Source organism: Schistosoma mansoni, assembly GCF_000237925.1.
Source record: "Schistosoma mansoni, WGS project CABG00000000 data, supercontig 0013, strain Puerto Rico, whole genome shotgun sequence".
Lineage (NCBI taxonomy): Eukaryota > Metazoa > Platyhelminthes > Trematoda > Strigeidida > Schistosomatidae > Schistosoma > Schistosoma mansoni.
In genome coordinates, this window is record NW_017386025.1 from 1,238,670 (window position 1) to 1,258,429 (window position 19,760).

The following is a 19,760-nucleotide window of genomic DNA, read 5'->3' on the forward strand; positions in this document are numbered from 1 at the left end:
AGATGTTAGGTTTGTTTAATCGATTGAGCTAAACTTTACATTTTCTGTTCTCTTATTAACAAGTTATTTGATTAGCCTAGTTTACCTGAAAACACATAGCTAGACAGTTGTTCTTCAATTTCTAAATACCTATTCCATCTATCTAACAGAAGATATTGAAAAGACTGTTTAATACTAACTATTGAATTTTCAGTAAATCAGTATAGTCATGGAATAGGCAAATAAACACGAAAATGCCTGAAATTTTGTACTAAGTGATCTAAAAAAGGTATTTTATAATTTTAATAGTTGAGATCATGAGTCAATTGAAACTAGACCACCATGGTAAACATGGAAGCAGTGGACGGCCGTTTCGTCCCATTGCGGGACTCCTCATCAGTGCTCATCCACGATCCCATCTCGGGAGATTCGAACCCAGGACCTATCAGTTTCGCGCGCGAAAATCATGATCTCGACTATTAAAATTACTATAATATCCACAAAAACCCTTCTGATAGTAATCAACATATGCTCACTAGTGACTGGCTTCAAGAGGTATTTCCTGGAGTTCTAGTGAAAAGTAGTAACCAGTGGAGTTCAACCAGGTCTCTTGTGAGATAGTAACTCACTGAAGGCATTGGTGGATGTGTCGCTCAATTTCGTGGATTGGTTGAAGTTAGACATTAACACCATCGGATGCCGGCTCAGTGGTTTAATGGTTAAGCTCTTGCACGCGAAACTGATAGGTCCTGGGTTCAAATCTCGTGAGTCAGGATCGTGGATGTGCACTGCTGAGGAGTCCCACAATAGGACGAAACAGTCGTCCACTGCTTCCATGTTTACCATGGTGGTCTAGTTTTAATTGTTTCATGATCTTAACTTTTGGAATTACTATAATATCCTTAAAAACTCCTTATATTTTATAATTGTTTGACACTACTGAAAAAAATTACAGATGTATTATTTGATTATAAGAAATTAAATTAGGATGAGGTTTTTAAGTTTGAATCGGATCATATAGCCACAGTTTACATTTTATATCCTGACTACTTGGGAACACCGTATCAATAAACAAGATTTATTTGATAGTAAGATAAACTAATGGTGGAGATAATTCCATTCATAAAAGTAAGTGCTTTATACACTTTATGTATAAGTGCTCATTTGTCAATCTATCTGGGTTTTTTTAGTAGGATGATAGTTGACGGATAAAAAATAAAATGTCTTTTTAGTTAACAATAATATGCAGCTTATGATTTAAGTGTAAAGTCAATTTAAGTAGACCAATAGACGCTACTCAGATTTTGTTACTTAAAAAAATAGTCATTGCTAAATGGTAAATAATCGGAACTGTATTTTTCTTTTAGACAAGTAAGATAAACTTAAAACATCAAGGTTACCATTCAAAATTATTAATTCACTTTTAGTTAAGAACAGATTCAAGAAATCACTGAGCAAAAACATTACTACAGTATAACTGTACTTGAACAACGAACAAAGTTTAGTTGATTATGGTATGTCTCAGTTTGATTATTTAAGCATCATGTTATTACCAGAAAAATATAACTTACAGATGTCTAAAAAAACCAGGGATAACATCAACTGATTATTACAAGAACTGTTGTTATTCAAGATTATTTGAGTCAAAGTTTAACTGGTACATATGGTCTTGAAAGTAAGATTTATAATATTCTGCCCTTTTGCTACTATACATTTGAAAATGATGTACATGACAACGTAGTTGAGCCGTTTACTTTTTCTTATAAATATATGTTTAAGTTTATTCATATGAAGTGAGAAACGTTCAATGGTGTGAAGAAAAAGTACTTTCAAAGTATGACTGGTGACGTTTACATGATGTACTAGTCATCTGAACATTAACAATATTATTTTAAAATCATTTTGTACTGCTTGTTTGAAAATTCCCATTGATATGATGGAGACGATTTGTAGCTCAGGTGGATGATTTTGATGGAGCTTTGTTCTCTGACCTGGATGGTTCGGTCGTGGAGCTTTTATCGTTATTCTGAACGACGTCATCACTAACCATCCACCTCAGAGAACAAAGTTCCATCAAAATTCCCATTGATGTTTAGAACTACAGTTGAACATCAACTCTGAGATTCCGACACATACAGATGACAAGTCCCAAATAGGACGGAACGCGCAAACTGGATTCCACTGCTAGCCTTCATCCATCTTTCATTATAATATTATTTTACTCATAATCCTAAATCCATACGCTAAAATTTGAAAATATGTGTTTGTCTTAGACTTCGTTATCCTGAATGGATAATTAGTTTGAACTTACAACAGCAGAAGCAGATGAAAACTTATTGGAAAACAATGTTCTGCATTTATTTATCTTAGATCCTAATATAAGGATATTGTAATGCTTAGAACAATTCACATCATGAGCTGAAAATAGCTGAAGTACCAATAAAAGCCAAAAATTTTCGGTCATTCTTAAAGTATGAAGAACTTGGCATAGATGTTTATTAGTTCAAGTTTACTAATATCATATCAATATAACGAGATGATAAATAAATGAAATTGATAAAACGTTTATGGGAGTGTAAAACAAAGCATAGGAAAATTAATTCTTAAGAAAAATACAGCAAAATCAGGAAATGAAAGGGATGACATAACATTATGAAAGCAAGTTTCATATTGGATTCAGAGTTTGTGAAGAATAGTATGAATGAAATCAATCTCCACAAAAGATTTGTAGAAAATTATAATTGTTAGCTCAGAAGTGACTGGTTTAAAGACTCATCTCTGACTAGTAGAGTTCATTCATATAGGGAGTAAGGTAGTTGAACTCTAAAGGGACTGGATGATTGCTGCGTTATATTGTGGATTAACTGGGATTAAAAGTTTGGTCCAATGGATTCCAAGTCAGTAACCTGAAGACTTACTCTCTGTAAAAATAAAGGTCCATGACAAGGTCATGGACGTGTGCTACTATGGAGGTACACAATGTTTAACGTTCTACATTATTCAATGGTATCTCAATCAGTATCTGTTTGTGGCGTAAACGATTTATAAATATCCGGTCAATAAAAAACTAACCTCTTTTATCCATTTCAGTTTCTACTAAATTCAATGTTGGTCCAGGCATACAACATTCATAAGGCATATTACCATCAACATTCATAGCTAGTAGATCTGCACCGCTATAGGAAACGATTAAAAACAAAATAAAATATATTAGGAGTAAAACCAGTATTTATTACTAGATCTATCTTTTTTGATCCTTTGAGATAAACAAATAATTGACAACCATCAATAAAACTTTAAGTATCAACGCAAATAAAATTACTAAAATTCGATCGCCAGTTTTACATCACTGAGTGGCTTTATTTAAACAATCATTGAAAATCAGGAAGCACTGAACATCTGTTTCATCAGAGCTCCTTAGTAGAACGAACATACCACCATACCTATGATCAAACCCATGATATCTAAGGATTATTTAGTCTTCAGTTCACTCAGTTAACATTCAGCGGTTTACATTTTCACTTTCCCTAAATCAGTCATGTTTATTTGTAAATGTGTGCTATCCTTGTGTTCACAGGATTATGAAAATGGTAACTCAGCGTGTTCACTTTGTACCAGAAGGAAAATTATTGATGATAATATAAAAACTACCTTCAAAATGGAAACGATCAAACAACAGATGCATGTTTTATTTTAGGAATTTTGAATGACGTACACCAATAAAGATGATAAGAGATAAAACTATGATGAAACAACTTCAAATCATCTGTAAAAACATAGACGGTCAACTTTACATGAATGGTGTCATTCTTGAAAACTTGATAAAAAATTAAATAAGAAACTGATTCACATGAAATATTACTAGCTAACCGGTATCACAGGCTAAGAATTATATCAATGGTACATGGTATGACTTGGTAAGTTATCATTCCATATTATTGTTAATATTATTATTATTATCATTTTGCTGCTAAGTTACCAAGTAAAAATTGTATTAACTCAGCTTAAATCTACACAATATATGTTAGAAGCGGTACTGCTGCTTAATCTAAAATAGATAGATTAACATTCGAACTTGTAATTGATCAATTGAAAGTCGAATACAATGACCAATTTGTTAACACTTTATATTCATCAATGATCATTTACAATCAGTAATATTACACTTAGAAATGTCAATAATTTTCACTGAAAATAATGAAAAAGTTAAAACGCTTTTGGAAAAAAAGAGTTTTTTTTATTTTTAATAAAAAATTACGAAAACATTCTCCAAGACGAAAAAGAGAAAACGCAAGGTATAAAACGTTTTGATCCGATTTCATTTCATTAATTTTTTTTAGTAATCAGAAGGGGTTTTGTGGAGATTTCAGTATTTTCATAGTTGAAAGCACGAGTCAATTGAAGCTAGACCACCGTCGAAAACCTGGAAGCACTGGACGACGTTTTCGTTCTACTGTGGGACTCCTCAGCACTGCCCATCCACGATCTCACCTCGTGAGAATCGAACCCAGGTTCTACCAGTCTCGCGCCAGAGCACTTAACCGATAGACCACTGAGCCGGCATCCGATGGTGTTAATGTCTAACTTCAACCAATCCATGAAGTTGAGCAACCGTTCACCAATTGTCTTCAGTGAGTTTCTACCTTACAACAAACGTGGTTTTATGTTTTACATATATGTATATTTCATTGTTTTTGTACTCGAATGTATTTATTCATGAAAATGTAATTAAGCATAAAAATGTTAGTATATTCATTTGTACAAAACGAAATTTAGCTAATTGCTAATATCATTTTATATTCCTCTATCTGTTTTCTGTCCTATAGTACTTTTATTCTGTTATTACAGTTACAAAAAATGATCATACGTAAACTTTACAATAAATAAATAAATAGATCGATAATTTGTTTGAAGGTCAGAATAGTATTTTATGTTAGCATAAGAATTCTAATAATTGTATTGTAACTTGAAAGAAAAAAATAATTGACTTAATTTAATCTGACCCAGTATTTAAGTACCGGAACTTCAGTTAGATATATGTATGACGTTCTGTGGTTAGGTATGGCAACTTGGACCGATGCATATTTGTGCCTGGTCCTAAGTTGTTGCTGACTGACTCTGTGGTTACCTAGATAGCTGAATAGTTTAGTCGTGTATGCTACTTACGTCGAGACATAAGTAGTATGTAACACAAATTGGAAGTGGAAAACCTGGCAGCAAACGGCTAAGAAAATCAAGTTGAAGAGAACAGAAACGAAAATAGAAAGGAATTGTAAATTGGAATGGTTGCCACAGAATGTGAAAAACAAATGATGGTAATTTGCAAATGAAGTATTTAATGTATGGTTTTTACAATTTACCAAAGAACTCTGTAATAATTGTGTTGAATAATGGACTTGTCGTCTCCACCTGTGTTCTTGTTCATAACAACATCTTAGACTTTAAGTTTAAGATATGATGATTTCAATCCATTTAAAACCTTCAGTTTCTGCAAGATTCCTGGTACACTTTGTTAATGAATATGAACTAACAGGAATCCTATTTCTGGAGTTTTATAACGACTACCATCATTTACTAAACATTCATCAAATCCAACTTTAATCTCACCTTTCCAAGTATCTACTAATGATACTATTCAGTCACTAAAATCAAAGTTAAATCTGGGAGCGAAATCACTGTGGATCAAATATTATTCATTATTAGTTCACAATATTGATGTATTCAGTTTATATTTACATTTCTATTTTTAGAAATTTGTCAAATATTATTACCCTGTTTTCTTTATTTTTTCCTTTGATCTAGTGTAAATTCTTTTCTAATAAAACTAAACTAAACTAATATATTTAGCATAGAAACAAAAATATTTTATTTTTAGCTTATTTCTTTTGTCTGTTTTCTTAATTAGTCTTAAAATCAAACTTTAGTATCATAAAAAATTGAAATAAATGGCTTTCATTTTTCATCAAACACATAACCGGATATTTTATAATTTGTATTAGTTTAATTATTAGTTGATGCGTAAAAAAGGAATCCTTGGACTGTTTCAGTCCATATATATAAACTGTTATTGAGAACCTAGTCTCAATTCAGCTATGACTATTAAGTACACTTCATAATATTGAATGATTGAGAATATATTTGATAAACTTTTAATCAGTAGGATTCAGTCAGCACTTAAAGCTGGATAACATGACATTGATTACTGTAAAGTGACCAATTAGATTATGGGCTTCTCATTTGTCCTGGAGATTATTTAATAATTGAGTAGATCAGTGATAACTGTTCTGGCTGAAAAACTAGTTGACAATAGTGTATATTGAACGATAAATCAGTCTTCCCCAATACGTTTTCTTGTTCACTACACTAGTAGAGATATTTATTACACTTCAGTATATTCATGAGTGCTTAACGGACCATTCAACAAGCTATTTAATTATTAACTTATACACTTATACTAAGCTGTATAAGATAATTTATATTCCCAAGTTTCGATTTACGGACTGATTTTGGCTGGAAAACTCCTGAAAAACAGAGACCACTAAAAATATATTTCATCAACTCAACAGTCCGAATGTTAAACTCTCGTTATGAGAACCAGAGGTCCTGGGATCGATCTGTAGCAGGTCGTTGGATGCAAACTGTTGGCGAGTCTCAAAGTAGAACGAAGTACTAGTCCAAGGTTTATTGGTTTTCAGTGGTTGTCCAACCGAAGACAATCAATGATATCAATTTTTGAACACAAAAGTCACAACACTATAATACTAGTAATTTATTCTGTGTTTTAAAATCCTATTCCCCGTTTGTCAAACCGGGTTAAATAGTTGATAATTGAAATATTAGGTAAAAGTATATTTTACTAAGTCGCCAATTATAGTAAACTTCAATGACGTATAGTTTGTATCTTATATGGAGGTGAGCAGGAAATAAGAAATACCTATTTATATTTAGTTACCAAGATGTTCAATATTCATGAAAATGGGAAGAATAAAGAATAGGGACTAATGTTTATGAATTTCTGGTGGTAGCTTAAAGTTTGTTGATATTATAAATCAAAACTGCGTAATTGACTCCATCTGTAGCTCTTCTAGAGTTACTGCCGGTCCCAAGCCCACACAAATGAGGAAGGTTGGGTATGGGGTTAGCTACCCCATCCTGTAGAAAACTAAATCTTTGAATGGTGAAATTCAGCTACACAGCGAGTGATGCAGATATCATAAATGACGTAAGATAATCGTCATGTTACACATTCAAACATGAAGATCATTTGATGCTGAATAATTGACTAAAAGCTAGTTCTCTCGATCTCTTCCTGCATTTAAATCAAGACCAAAGGTCTGCTTCATGCATCTAACCAAAAAGATTTAACTTAACTTCATAAAACCTTTCCGTTCCGCTTCACAAATTATTCAAATCATAAGAGAAATTAGACCAAAATATTACTATGACTTACTGATCAATTAGAATTTTACACATCTCTGTATGATGACATGTAGCTGACGCATGTAACGGAGTCCATAGTTCTGTATCACGAGAATTAGGATTTGCTCCATATCGAAGAAGTAACCGACACATTTCCAAATTGTTATCAATACAACACTGAAAAAAAAATTCGTTTTTTTTAGAAAAATGAAAGAACATAAAAGTTAATAAAATAACTGGAAAATCTATTTTATTTATTTTTGTAAAGTTTGCAAACTTTTCATAAAAACAAATGAACGGAAGGTGATACTTATTCAGATAATTGGAGCAGAAACCATATCGACCCTCATCATATATATGTATACTAATAACTAAATACACCGTATTCAATGACCTTTTACGTACCCCCAACAAAGTGTTCTAAATGCGATAACATTTTAGTCAACATAAAATCGATTTGTTTCATTATATAAATTAGTAGTTTAAACTCTTTCAACTGTATTAGTATGTAAAATTAACTAATATGGTAGTTAAAGCATTCATGTGTTTAACGTATTCTAATTATTATTGTGTAACTTTCATTGTTGTATAACTGCTTATTTTTCATATTAGAATAAGCTCGAAATATGAACAAACTAATTATTAATAGAATATATTTAACCTTATGTAATAATGCGAAATCGTAGAGATATGTGGTTATATTTTAATGGTAAAAATAATTACAAACGTGCTCGGAGTGTAGAACCATCATAAATCCAATGAGAATTTGATATAACTGCATGAATCATCAGACCAATTCCATCGGTTAAGGGCTCTGGCTCGAGACTGGTAGGTCCTGGGTTCGAATCTCGCGAGTGCGGGATCGTGGATGCGCACTGCTGAGGAGTCCCACAATGGGACGAAACGGCCATCCAGTGCTTCCAGGTTTTCGATGGTGGTCTAGCTTCAATTGACTCACGCTTTCAACTATGAAAATACTAAATCTCCACAAAACCCCTTCTGATAATTTCATTTCAATTGGACTGTGAGATAGTTATGATATTTATGATTCTGTTTTAAACGAATCATTTTCACTTTCTATTATTTGTCAGAATCTTCACACTGATGTTTAGGACTGCAATTAATCTGTGTTCTTTCAACAAATCTTTGTCCTATGCAGACTGCCTCAATATTGCCTTAAGTTACAAGTATCATAAACAGACATGGATAATGGCTAGTAGTGGAATCCAGGAAGCGTGTTTCATTCTGTCCGGGACCTGTCAGTTGAATGTACCTGCATTTCAGAGTTGATGTTCATTCCGGAATTCGAGCCCAGTATCGTTCGCTTCAAACGCCATCGCATTAACCACTTAAGTACTGAGTCCAGATAGCCACAAGCTTATGCCATAAAGTGAAGTTTGATTCATTTTTATTGGTTGTTTGAATCTTTTTGAATAATTTTCACTACAATATTTACTCTGAATAATCGTCTACAGTTTCTTTCAAATTTAAATCATAACGACAAAAGATATTAGGCAGACCCTATTGATAGCAAACATTACTTGAATTCATGTGTCTTTAAACATTTTCCAAAACTATATTCTACTTTCAGAATGTCTTAAGAGTTACTAAGTCAGTCTGATTAAACAAAAGAAATTATATATCATATTTAGTTTCTTCAACGATTTCAATAGACTTTGATCAATATTCACATCAGTTACATTCAACAATTGTTCTATTGATATTTGTTTAAAAAAAGGAATTCATTGCATATTGAAACAATAATTTAAACTATATTTTGTTTTTCTTATCAAATTCTATTATCTTGAAGTAATCGGTAAAAATAATGACAAGCAAAATATTTAAAAAAGGGCGGGTGAATTAAAATTAAGTAGAGACATTTCGTGACAGTATTTTCTTCTTCTTATGACTATTTTCATAATATCCCGTATAGTGGTAGAAAGAAATTGATCAATTGAATTAGAGATAATAATGCGTCATTCAGGAATGGTAAACTGTGTAAAATTTCTGAGTAAATAAAGCGATAAAAGTGGTATTTAGAAAGTGACTTTTATCCTTTTCGAGACTTATCACTTGAATAAAACTACCTACCAGACTGAAATGTTGCTATTTAGATTGGAATCCAAGAATCATTTGACTAGTTATTACGCAACTGGTAAAACTGTTTATGATACTGTCTAAACTCTGTCTAATTACATCTTCCGAATTCATTAAACTTCATTAGCCTATAGACAACTAGTACAAATGTCATAATTACGCTATACACTTAATCTTTGTAGGATTAAAATTAATTCAGAAATGGGAATTTTCTTTCCAATGATATTATTTAGTAAAGCTGTTTAGTCGTATGTTTACTGACAATATATGTAAATGGCAGACCGTCAAAAAATAAAAAGCATTAAACAATGAATTGTTTAAAAATATCAAAAGGAGGTTGTATCATTTTAAACTTACGTAAAGCAGAAGCTTTCGAAACTGATCAATTGAAGACTAGTTTATTTGTATAAATGCAAAATGTTCAATCACTAATCTTACTGTGGTCTTTACTTCTCTACCTATCGTCCACACTCACTAATCTGTTATAGTTATGACATTCTACTTTTGCCATAATCATTTATAAACTACTGTTATTCGGTTCATAACATTCATCAAGTGAATAGTTATCTATGATCTATCAACTACCTGTATTATAATATTATTTTCATTAGCCGTTACAGCTATTGACATTCTCATGTAACTTACAACTTAATACCACTCTTTATTCTAATAGACCATTTTTAATGTTGAGATGATTGTGCAGGTATAGTGAATGATATTTCTGGAAAAATTTCCTTCTCTAAAGTGTCTTTAGTTTTTTTTATGGGAAATACAATAAGTTTCTTTGGTTATCAAAATGAAATATGGTATTATTTCTTCTTAAAAGTATGTCACTTTGAAGATAATTGGCCTTAAATACCGGCATATTATGGAAATCAGGAGATAAACAATTTAATAAATAACTATTATCAGAAAGAGTTTTGTGGAGATTTCAGTATTTTCATAGTTTAAAGCGTGAGTCAATTGAAGCTAGACCACCAGGGAATACCTGGAAGCACTGGATGGCCGTTTCGTCACATTGTGGGACTCCTCAGCAGTGCTCATCCACTATCTCGCTCCGCGAGATTCGAACCCAGGACCTACCAGTCTCGCGCCAGATCACTTAACCGATAGACCATTGAGGTGGCATCCGATGGTATTTAGGTCCAACTCCACAAAACCCCTTCTGATGATAATAATCATCTGTTCACTAGTGACTGACTTCGAGAGGTAAATCCAGGAGTTCTAGGGAGAAGCGGTGACCAGTGGAGTTCAAACCACATCTGTTGTGAGATAGGAACTAACTGAAGACATTTGGTGAACGGTTGCTTAACTTCGTGGATTGGTTGAAGTTAGACGATAACACCGTTGGATGCCGGTTCAGTGGTTCTGGAGGTTAAGCGTTCGCGCACAAGACTGATAGATCCTGGATTCGAATCTCGCGAGGCGAGGTCGTGGATGCGCAATGCTGAGGAGTCCCACAATAGGACGAAATGGCCGTCCAGTGCCTCCAGGTTTTCCCTGGTGGTCTAGCTTCAATTGACTCACGCTTTCATCTATTAAATAACCGTCTAGTTTTTACCGTAGAATTCAATATTAGTGAATATATACAAACTTATATCTGAATGAAGCAGGACTTTCTGGTAATCATAACAAAAATCATGAATAAAAGTGTGGCATACATGATTTCGAAAAATAACTGTAACTTAGTTACTATTTAGAAAATCAAGTATATTGTTTAATCGCTGAAAAGAAAGTTTCAAATGTCCTACCTTACATGACTTAGAATGTTGTATATCAAGATCATTTAAAGAATGTAAAATATCTCCTTCTCATTTCTTATGAAAAGCAAAATTTTCTCACTGTAAACCACCATTACATTCAACTTGTTTAACTTTCATTGTTTTATGTGTAAGTTATCGAATGAATGTTGTATCTTTTTTAACTATAATAATACAAATATAAATGTTGCTTGTTTCCTATTCAATCGATACATTATATTATCATAATTTGCTACATATATTTACTGTCCATAAATAATTTTATACATTTTGAGTTTATGTATTGTATGTATTATTTTTTTGTGCTTTTAGAAATTTATTCGTTTTCAATGTACCTCTTTTTTTATTGACAAATTCTGTGTTTTTGGTAGTTTTTATAAACAATAAATTAAAAATCAATAGATTAGATAATACAGGATTTAGGGGTGCACAACCGGAGCCTTTGACCCAAAGGACTAATCCACATGGTAGTGGAGCAACGTTAGGAGATGCAGTCCTACGGTAGCCGATGAACAACAATTGATTCAAACGCCATTTGTTCTCTCAGGATACTGGAGCCAATGTGCACCATTGGTTTGGAATCAGGGTTTTGCAGCTCCCCTAGGTGAACTTTCTGTATCCACCAACCCAGTTAGAGCACCGTACATTCTCCTTTCGTCCTCTCAATTTCGTAAACAGTAGTAATGCCACGAGAAGGCAGTGAGTAGGACTTCCCTTTCAGAGGCTATATACGCGTAACCATGTGAGAGCATTTCGAGAGGGAGAGCGGACTCTCCCGGCTCTTGGCCGTACCAGGGCATTTGGGGGCGGATACTGTGTATTATTTCTGCGTTTATTAAATATCATTACTGTCTTGTCATAAACATATCTTCATAAGAACTAGCTACATTTTGTGAATCACAATAAAACACTATTGGACGTTTTGTATGGGATCTAAGCGGAAATACTCTTCTGAAATTTAGACCGAGATACAGAAAAGTCAGCTATTCGTTTATTCAAAAAAAGAAAAAACGATTTGACTGGCACCAAATTCAGTAATGACAAAATATTCATATTTATTAATATTTGGATAATGGAAACAAACACAAAATATATTCATTGATACACACTTGAAAAGTACTTTAAAACGGAGAGGGATTGATATATGAAGAACTTTTGTTTAACGACCTCAATGCACTTATTTATTTGACTGATCAGAAAACAAATATTGTGTTTCATGCGCATAACCAGGTTCTGTTTTGTCCTTTTCTCTGTTTTATATCTCAACGAAGAATAAATCAATGGTTAACTGCTAAGAATTATTTATGAACTATCATTACATATAGCCTTATTGGATAATTATTAGGTAACTAGGCTATATATATATTCTTATTCTTTCATTTGGCCTATTGTCTATTGCGATACGGTTTATCATTCTTAACTTATTCCTCATTTATTAGTTGCAGTCTCTCAGACACACAATCACTTTGTTACTTTCTATTTTATAGTTTCATGTAGTCTAGTTTGCTCTTATATAAACTGTGTATGTGTGAGATACGTGATTCATACAGTAGAAGCTATGGTTGTCTTATTGACTCAACAGGCAGAGCAAGATAAGAAGAACCAATAAGAATTCAGAGTTGACTCGTGTCGGTTAACGCATCATTGGTTTGGCACAGGGCCAAGGTTTCATAAGTCGGTATTTTGACTAACAATTTTGTCAGGTGACAGATGACGGGCTAAACGATGTAACGCTCTCATTTTCTCATACTTCTTCCCTCTCATCTACTACTGATCATATTATCTAATCATGAAAATTACTCTTTAAAATACTGCAGATCTAGGAGGTTACATAACAACATAAAAATATCATATACAAGAGTACTCAAAATATTACTTTTAGCTGAACTATGTTAGAAGTAATCATATGCAAACATTTTGATTTATGAATAAAGCAAAATATAACCAGAATGGAGTTAATTTAAACCCTGAATTATTTTTCTCAGTTATGTTCGTTAATAGATGAAGGTAATAAAGTCGAATATTATGATAAATAACTAAGATGGCTTTACCCAGAATTATTCGGTGACAGTAACAGAGAAAATAATACGCACTATAACTGTTGGGATAATAGTATTTATAAGTGTTTCTGTATGTAACTACACTAGAATATGTGTTGACTTTTCCAGTTATCTTCTAATTTTAGTAAACAGGAAATATAATCAGGTCCAATTTTACAGTACTTAAGTGTACTTCCTCAATTTATACAATAGTAAACATAATTCGGGGTTATACCATGTTCACACCACTGATAACAAATAATTTCAGGAAATTGAATATTTATAATTTCATTTTAGCAAAATACTTTTTAAAAAAAGATCGAATAGAATGGTTTGATGGTTACAATTCATTCTGTCCCCAGTACCACTCTGTATATATATATATATATATATATATATATATATATATATATATAACGGACACTTTCTATCAAATTAGTGATATTTCTATTTGTATGAGAACGTAGGTAAACAGATGTAGTTCCAACTATTAACTAACAAACTGAATGTCTATTACGAAAGAGTTGTATTAGTCAAGTTTATCTATTATAATAAATGCAAATAAGACTCATTTCAATGATCGGAAATAAGATAGAAGTGTGTAGATTAATGAACTTTATTGATAAATGCACAGTAATTTAAAATGAATGTTACATAATCTGAAAGATGAGATTAATCAATATGATTGAATTGGATTTCACACATTATTTTTTACTTTCAGTAATCAGGTTACTGTTTTACCATATTTATCGACAGGTATCAAAGATATGATTTTGTATTCACAAGTGCAACACATTGATATAGACTACTAAAGTTAAGTATAAAACATAAACCCATCACTTTTCTACAATCATTTCAACTTAGATTACCAGGAATATGATGTAATGCACATTATTCAGTAGATAGGATTTAATTTTAAACCGTTTTATCTAAGTAATAAATCTTAATTAGAGTAGATTGTTAGATGAATAAAATCACAATTGGTTTAGTCGATAAACAATCAATTTATGGATTATAATCCTCTTAGTAATTTGTTAATCAATAAAAAATACATTGTTGACCAATCTTTTTATAATATTCAACTGATAAATAGATTACCTGATGTAATGCTGTTAATCCATCCTCGTTGGCTACATCTGGACAGACTCCACTGCTAAGTAATTCACGAACTAAAAAGAGGGTCAATGAAATCAAATATTATATGAATAAATAGAAGAAATTATATCAGAGAAAATCAATAAAACCACTGATATATTTTAATTCGTCAGTAACTGTGACAATAATGACATTAATGATTATTATACTGAATATTTAATAAAACCATAGAAAGTGATTCAAAACACAAAAGTAATCTTTTAATAGCAAGTTTTTTCCCTTTCTTTATTTAAATGAATGGTATATTTATCAACAACTTATTATAAATGAGAATAGACATACATTTGTATGCATAAAATGTCCATGATAATAAATAATAATTATTGGTATATACCATTGGATATTATAGCTAATTAACTAATTCATAACTTTACCATATACATTAGGTATGAAAGTTTTGTATGTAAAATGTAATACAAAACTGTTTCTATTAAAATTACATAATATTGATCAATGACATTGTTCAATGAGAATTTAGTGATACATAGCGATCAGCATATAGTTTATTGAAATATAGTAACAATGTTTAGTGTAGATAGATTTTACTTCGATCTAAAAATTTTGATTTCAAAACAAGTCCAAGTATTCGAATGAGTAAAAGAAATTGAATTAAGCTTGGTTGAAATTTGAAGAAGGAAGAAATCAGGAAGAAGCGGTGGAAGTGAATAGGACACAAATTGAGTAAAGCACCCAACTGCGTCACAAGGCAAGCCCTCACATGGAATCCTGAAGGCCACAGGAAAAGAGGAAGAACAAAGAACACATTACGCCGAGAAATGGGGACAGACATTAGAAGAATGAACAAAAATTGGATAGAACTAGAAAGGAAGGTCCAGGACAGAGTGGGTTGAAGAATGCTGGTCGGCGGCCTATGCTCCATTGGGAGTAATAGGCGTAAGTAAGTAAGTTAATGAGGAATTCCCAACTCATATAAGCAACAATCTACCACTGTGTAGTGTTTTAAAGAAAACAAAATACAGTTATTGTGTTAAAGGATGAAAAAATGGAAATATTGATTGAAATCTTTTATTAGACTGTCCGTTATAAATTTAATGAGACAGAAGAAAAAATAATGTCAAATATTAATTGGTTAATAAATGATTTTTCTAGAAATGGTTGATCATCAACTAGTGATCAATCAATTGTAAATACATCTAAATCCTACAGAAGATCAGTCGCGGCTCGGATAGCTCAGTGGTAACATCACTCTGGGTGACATGGGATCAAATCCGTCAGGGAGCATCAGTTCCCTCAAGATTACAGGTACACGAGTTCCAAGTAGCACGAAACCTAGGTCCAGAGTTTTCTGTTGACTACCTCCAACCACCATCTTATCTCAAATGATTTTCCATTTTAAATGTCTAGTTAATTTTATACCAAATAGATGTATACATAAATCTTTAAATAAAATGTATGATTAATATCTTAATTATTTGGATCTCAATATTTCAACGTTTCTTCCTTGATAAAGAAAGAATGCAGTTTCTACTTGTATGCATTAAAAAGTATAATTTGAATAGGATTCAATAAGTAATGACAATATATTTATGAATCACTAAGGATTAAGAATCAGTACCTAAAGTTTATATATCTATTTATAATTCACAATATTTCAATTCATTACATTATGATAACTGGTCAGATGTTTAACTCGAGTAGAAAATCATTTAGATGTATCGTCCAAGAAAACTATAGCGGTCGAAACAATGTACCATATATAGCATACCCATGTCTCTCTTCAAATGATTGAATAGGTCCAACTTATCAGATGAACTAAGAGATTTGATTACTTAGTGATTGAATTTAACTTAATATTGTACGAAATCATTTATTAATATAATTAAGAATTGTCGAAAACTTAGTTGGATCCAGTCAACGATTGAATGCTCCCGAGACAGCAATCATTATTTGTCAGAATTTAATCTTTAAAAAAATTTCTTTTTAGAATTCATTCCATCATAAAAGATGATTTCATAAATCAGTCTTTTACCCATTTAGCCAATCCAGGCTGTTTATAAGTCAATGGTTATAATGAAATAGCACAACTACATCTAATAGGAAAAGAGTACAAATTGATTGTAAGAAGACAGGTGTACAAGTAGTGATAAGAATCATAAAAGTTCTAGTCAATAGTTCAACATGGGGGGAGTAGGTTAAACTTGGATAAATTTACTTTAAAATAGTAGTCACAAAACATGAATAAAATTATGTGGTAAGAAGTGTACAAATCATGAGATAGTGTAGACTATAAACGGAAAGTGTCAAACAACGGACAAATATGGGATGTGAAAAAATTAATAAAACCGTTTGTTAGGTCATATCCGGTCAAGGAGAGGACAGAGGTGTCACGAATTTCCTCTGAACACACAAAATACGGTTATAGATTCGGATTTCAATAGCTTCTGCCATATATAGAGAACGGAATGGAACCCTATTGAAAAATGATGAAGGTATACAATAAGTCACTCAAAATAATCCACTATATGACCAGGTATGCCAAGATAGATATACTTATGCGCTCGTCTGTTTCGTTAGAAATTAATTTGAAAGATACTCACTTGCTTGTTGGTTCAGCTGCCTGGCAATGTACTGAATATAATTGTCACCATAGAAGCAGCTGATCTTTTAGATTCACATTGAAGTGCCAAGCTCAGATAACCTATTCTTTGCAGAATATACATTACTAGTCCATTAGAAAGTGTAAAAGTAAGATTAACTACAAGAAAAATTACCTTCCCCAATCTATCAAGTAGGACATCGCTAGTCAGTTATTTTACTAGTAAAAATGTACATTTAAAAAATAAATCACAACTGATAATGTTGCATAATATTGAATAATCTATTTAAAACCCTTAAATGTAAATAAAACTTGCATCAAACAGGACATCGATTATGTCGTGGAACATAGAATGGATCAAACAGAAAATAGTGAAATTCGAAAGTATCATCAAAATTTTTTTTAATAAAATCAACTTTAAATCAAACTCTTATCATTTTAAGTGTCATCCAAAAGAAAAAAAAAAGTAATGTTTACTGTAAACAACTACTTAAATAAGTAAATAAGAATGGATAGATAGATATATCTAATTAATAGGCTAAATGGATCTATACAAAAAATTTTTGTCAGTATTCATTGTCAACCATAGAAAAGATTGAATTGTTTACCCGAACACATAATATATATATCTCAAAAGAAATATATTATCACCTTAAAAAAAAATAAAAGAATAACTAACCCTTGAGAAAAGTGAAATCAATAAATGAACAGATGGGTAAACTATGAAAAAGAACCAAATAAATGATCTTATCTATTCAGGTAAATAATATGAATGTAATATACAAAGATTGAATTATTTTGATTGGATAAAATCAAATAGTTATTTTAAAGAATGAGTTAAGGCTTTTTGGATTAGGCAGATAAAAAAGAATACAACATATTCTTTTGTTACTGTTCTATTCGCATTCTAATCTGTTTTGTAATTATTTGTTATTGATTATACTTTATTTTTGATTTGGTTTAATTCTTCTCTTTTTTCTTTTTTTTTTTAAAAAAAAAAGAAAATTGTTCCTTTGAATAAAAATTCCCAAGATAACAGTAATGATAATAATAATAATAATGACAATAACAAATATCTGATCTAGTTTTGTTTATTTTTGTTGTTTCACAATGGTAGTTAAAATATTTCTTAAAGAGACAGTAAAAAAGAGTAAGTATCAAGTTAGGATGGTGAGATGATAGAGAAGATTTGTAGCTCAGGTGGATGATTTTGATGAAGTTTTATTCTCTGAGCTGGATGGTTTAGTCATGGAGCTTTGGTTGTCCTTCTGGACGACATCATCAGCACAAAAATCGAGTAGAAGTGAAGTGTTTGAATTTCTCCACATGTGGTTCACAGCTTGCCCTATACACCTAGATGTTGATTGGTTCTTGTTGACCCGAAGTTTGTGCTGATGGTGTCGTTCAGAAGGACGGTAAAAGTTCTACGACCAAACCATCCAGCTCAGAGAACAAAACTTCATCAAAAAGTTAGGATGGTGTTCATTATTCGAAGATTTCCTAGATAAAAAAAACTATTTATCACTCTAAACTTTTTAGAATGAGGAGCCATGTGGCATCGCCCAACAGTTATACAATAATGATAGTGACTTGAAAGAGCGATACCTTGTCAAGTGTTGAATAATTATGAGAAGAGGAAGTAAATATTTTAGGGAATTTCAGTTTATGCTCATTATTCATACTCTTCAACTTTATTTTAATTTTTAGAATAGAATATAAAGTGCTGGAGAGACATTGAAAGATTTGTTTATGAACACGTCGTGAGTGATATTTTCATCTGTAAAACAAAACTGATTTCCTATTTTGTTTCTATCTTATAAATTCATTTAATTTACGTTACTTATAGAGGTCAGGAATAATCAGTAGATATTTTTTTAAATACACAAATCATGCAGATGATTAGTCAAGTATCATAACTGAGAAACACGAATATCAGAGGAAATTTAGTCGAATATCGGTTAGTAATCGTCTTATCTATCAAGCAGACAGATGATGATTAGTTTCCTTCGGTTTTTCAAATAGTTTTATCTCTCAAAATAAATTAGTAGCATCGGTATTGATTACCGCTCCCTTATCTCACGTCTTCTGGTAATCTATTCTCAAATGTTAGACACGTATTATTGTATGCTCTTGATTTCACCTACTTTTTTCAATCAAAGTAATGATTTCTAGCTCAAGACTAGGCTGTAAAGATGCATCATTTTGATAACATATACAACACCGTCTAAATAACCTCTTTTACAACCTATATTTACTCATTTTGTAACACATCAATAACTTGACATTAGTAAAGACAATAAATGCATTTTATTTCATGGCAAGTTAAATGGAAGAATAGATCATATGGAAAATACGTGCGAAATAATAATAATAACTACTTTCTGTAAGATTTTGTATTTTCTCTTCAGTAATATTCAAGGTTGAATTAGATCAGTCTCTGTTAGCATAAAAGCTTTTTCATTGTGGCGAGTAGTGTAACGCTAAAATGAAGCTACATCTAGATAGTGAATATCAAACAGGCGGAAACAAATGTCGTGAATAACAATACTCATAACTATATTTAGTATAATGAATAAAGATGCGTTTCAAAATAAAAGTCGAGACGTTGCATATTCAGCGGGACAATTATACATAAAATTCATACTGAGGATTCATTATTATTCAGCGTCAGTTCATAGCCGTAATTCTTAATTGCTTCACTGTTCTTAAGTTACGATTGTCTTTTGGCAATAGAATATCCTACCATTCCTTAAC

General features: G+C 31.7%; 1 protein-coding gene across 1 annotated transcript in view; it reads right to left on the reverse strand.

Annotated features, from left to right (window-relative positions):
* Smp_058450 (protein phosphatase 1 regulatory inhibitor subunit 16a, putative) overlaps positions 1–19,760 on the reverse strand; it is a gene marked incomplete at its 3' end in the record, with an annotated part of 84,414 nt that overhangs the window by 23,007 nt on the left and 41,647 nt on the right. The window contains exons 3-5 of the mRNA XM_018790853.1: positions 14,393–14,463; positions 7,430–7,575; positions 3,052–3,155 (exon numbers count right to left, since the gene is read on the reverse strand). Coding sequence (XP_018645871.1) covers positions 3,052–3,155; positions 7,430–7,575; positions 14,393–14,463 — 321 coding nt within the window. The remainder of the gene's footprint in view (positions 1–3,051; positions 3,156–7,429; positions 7,576–14,392; positions 14,464–19,760) is intronic.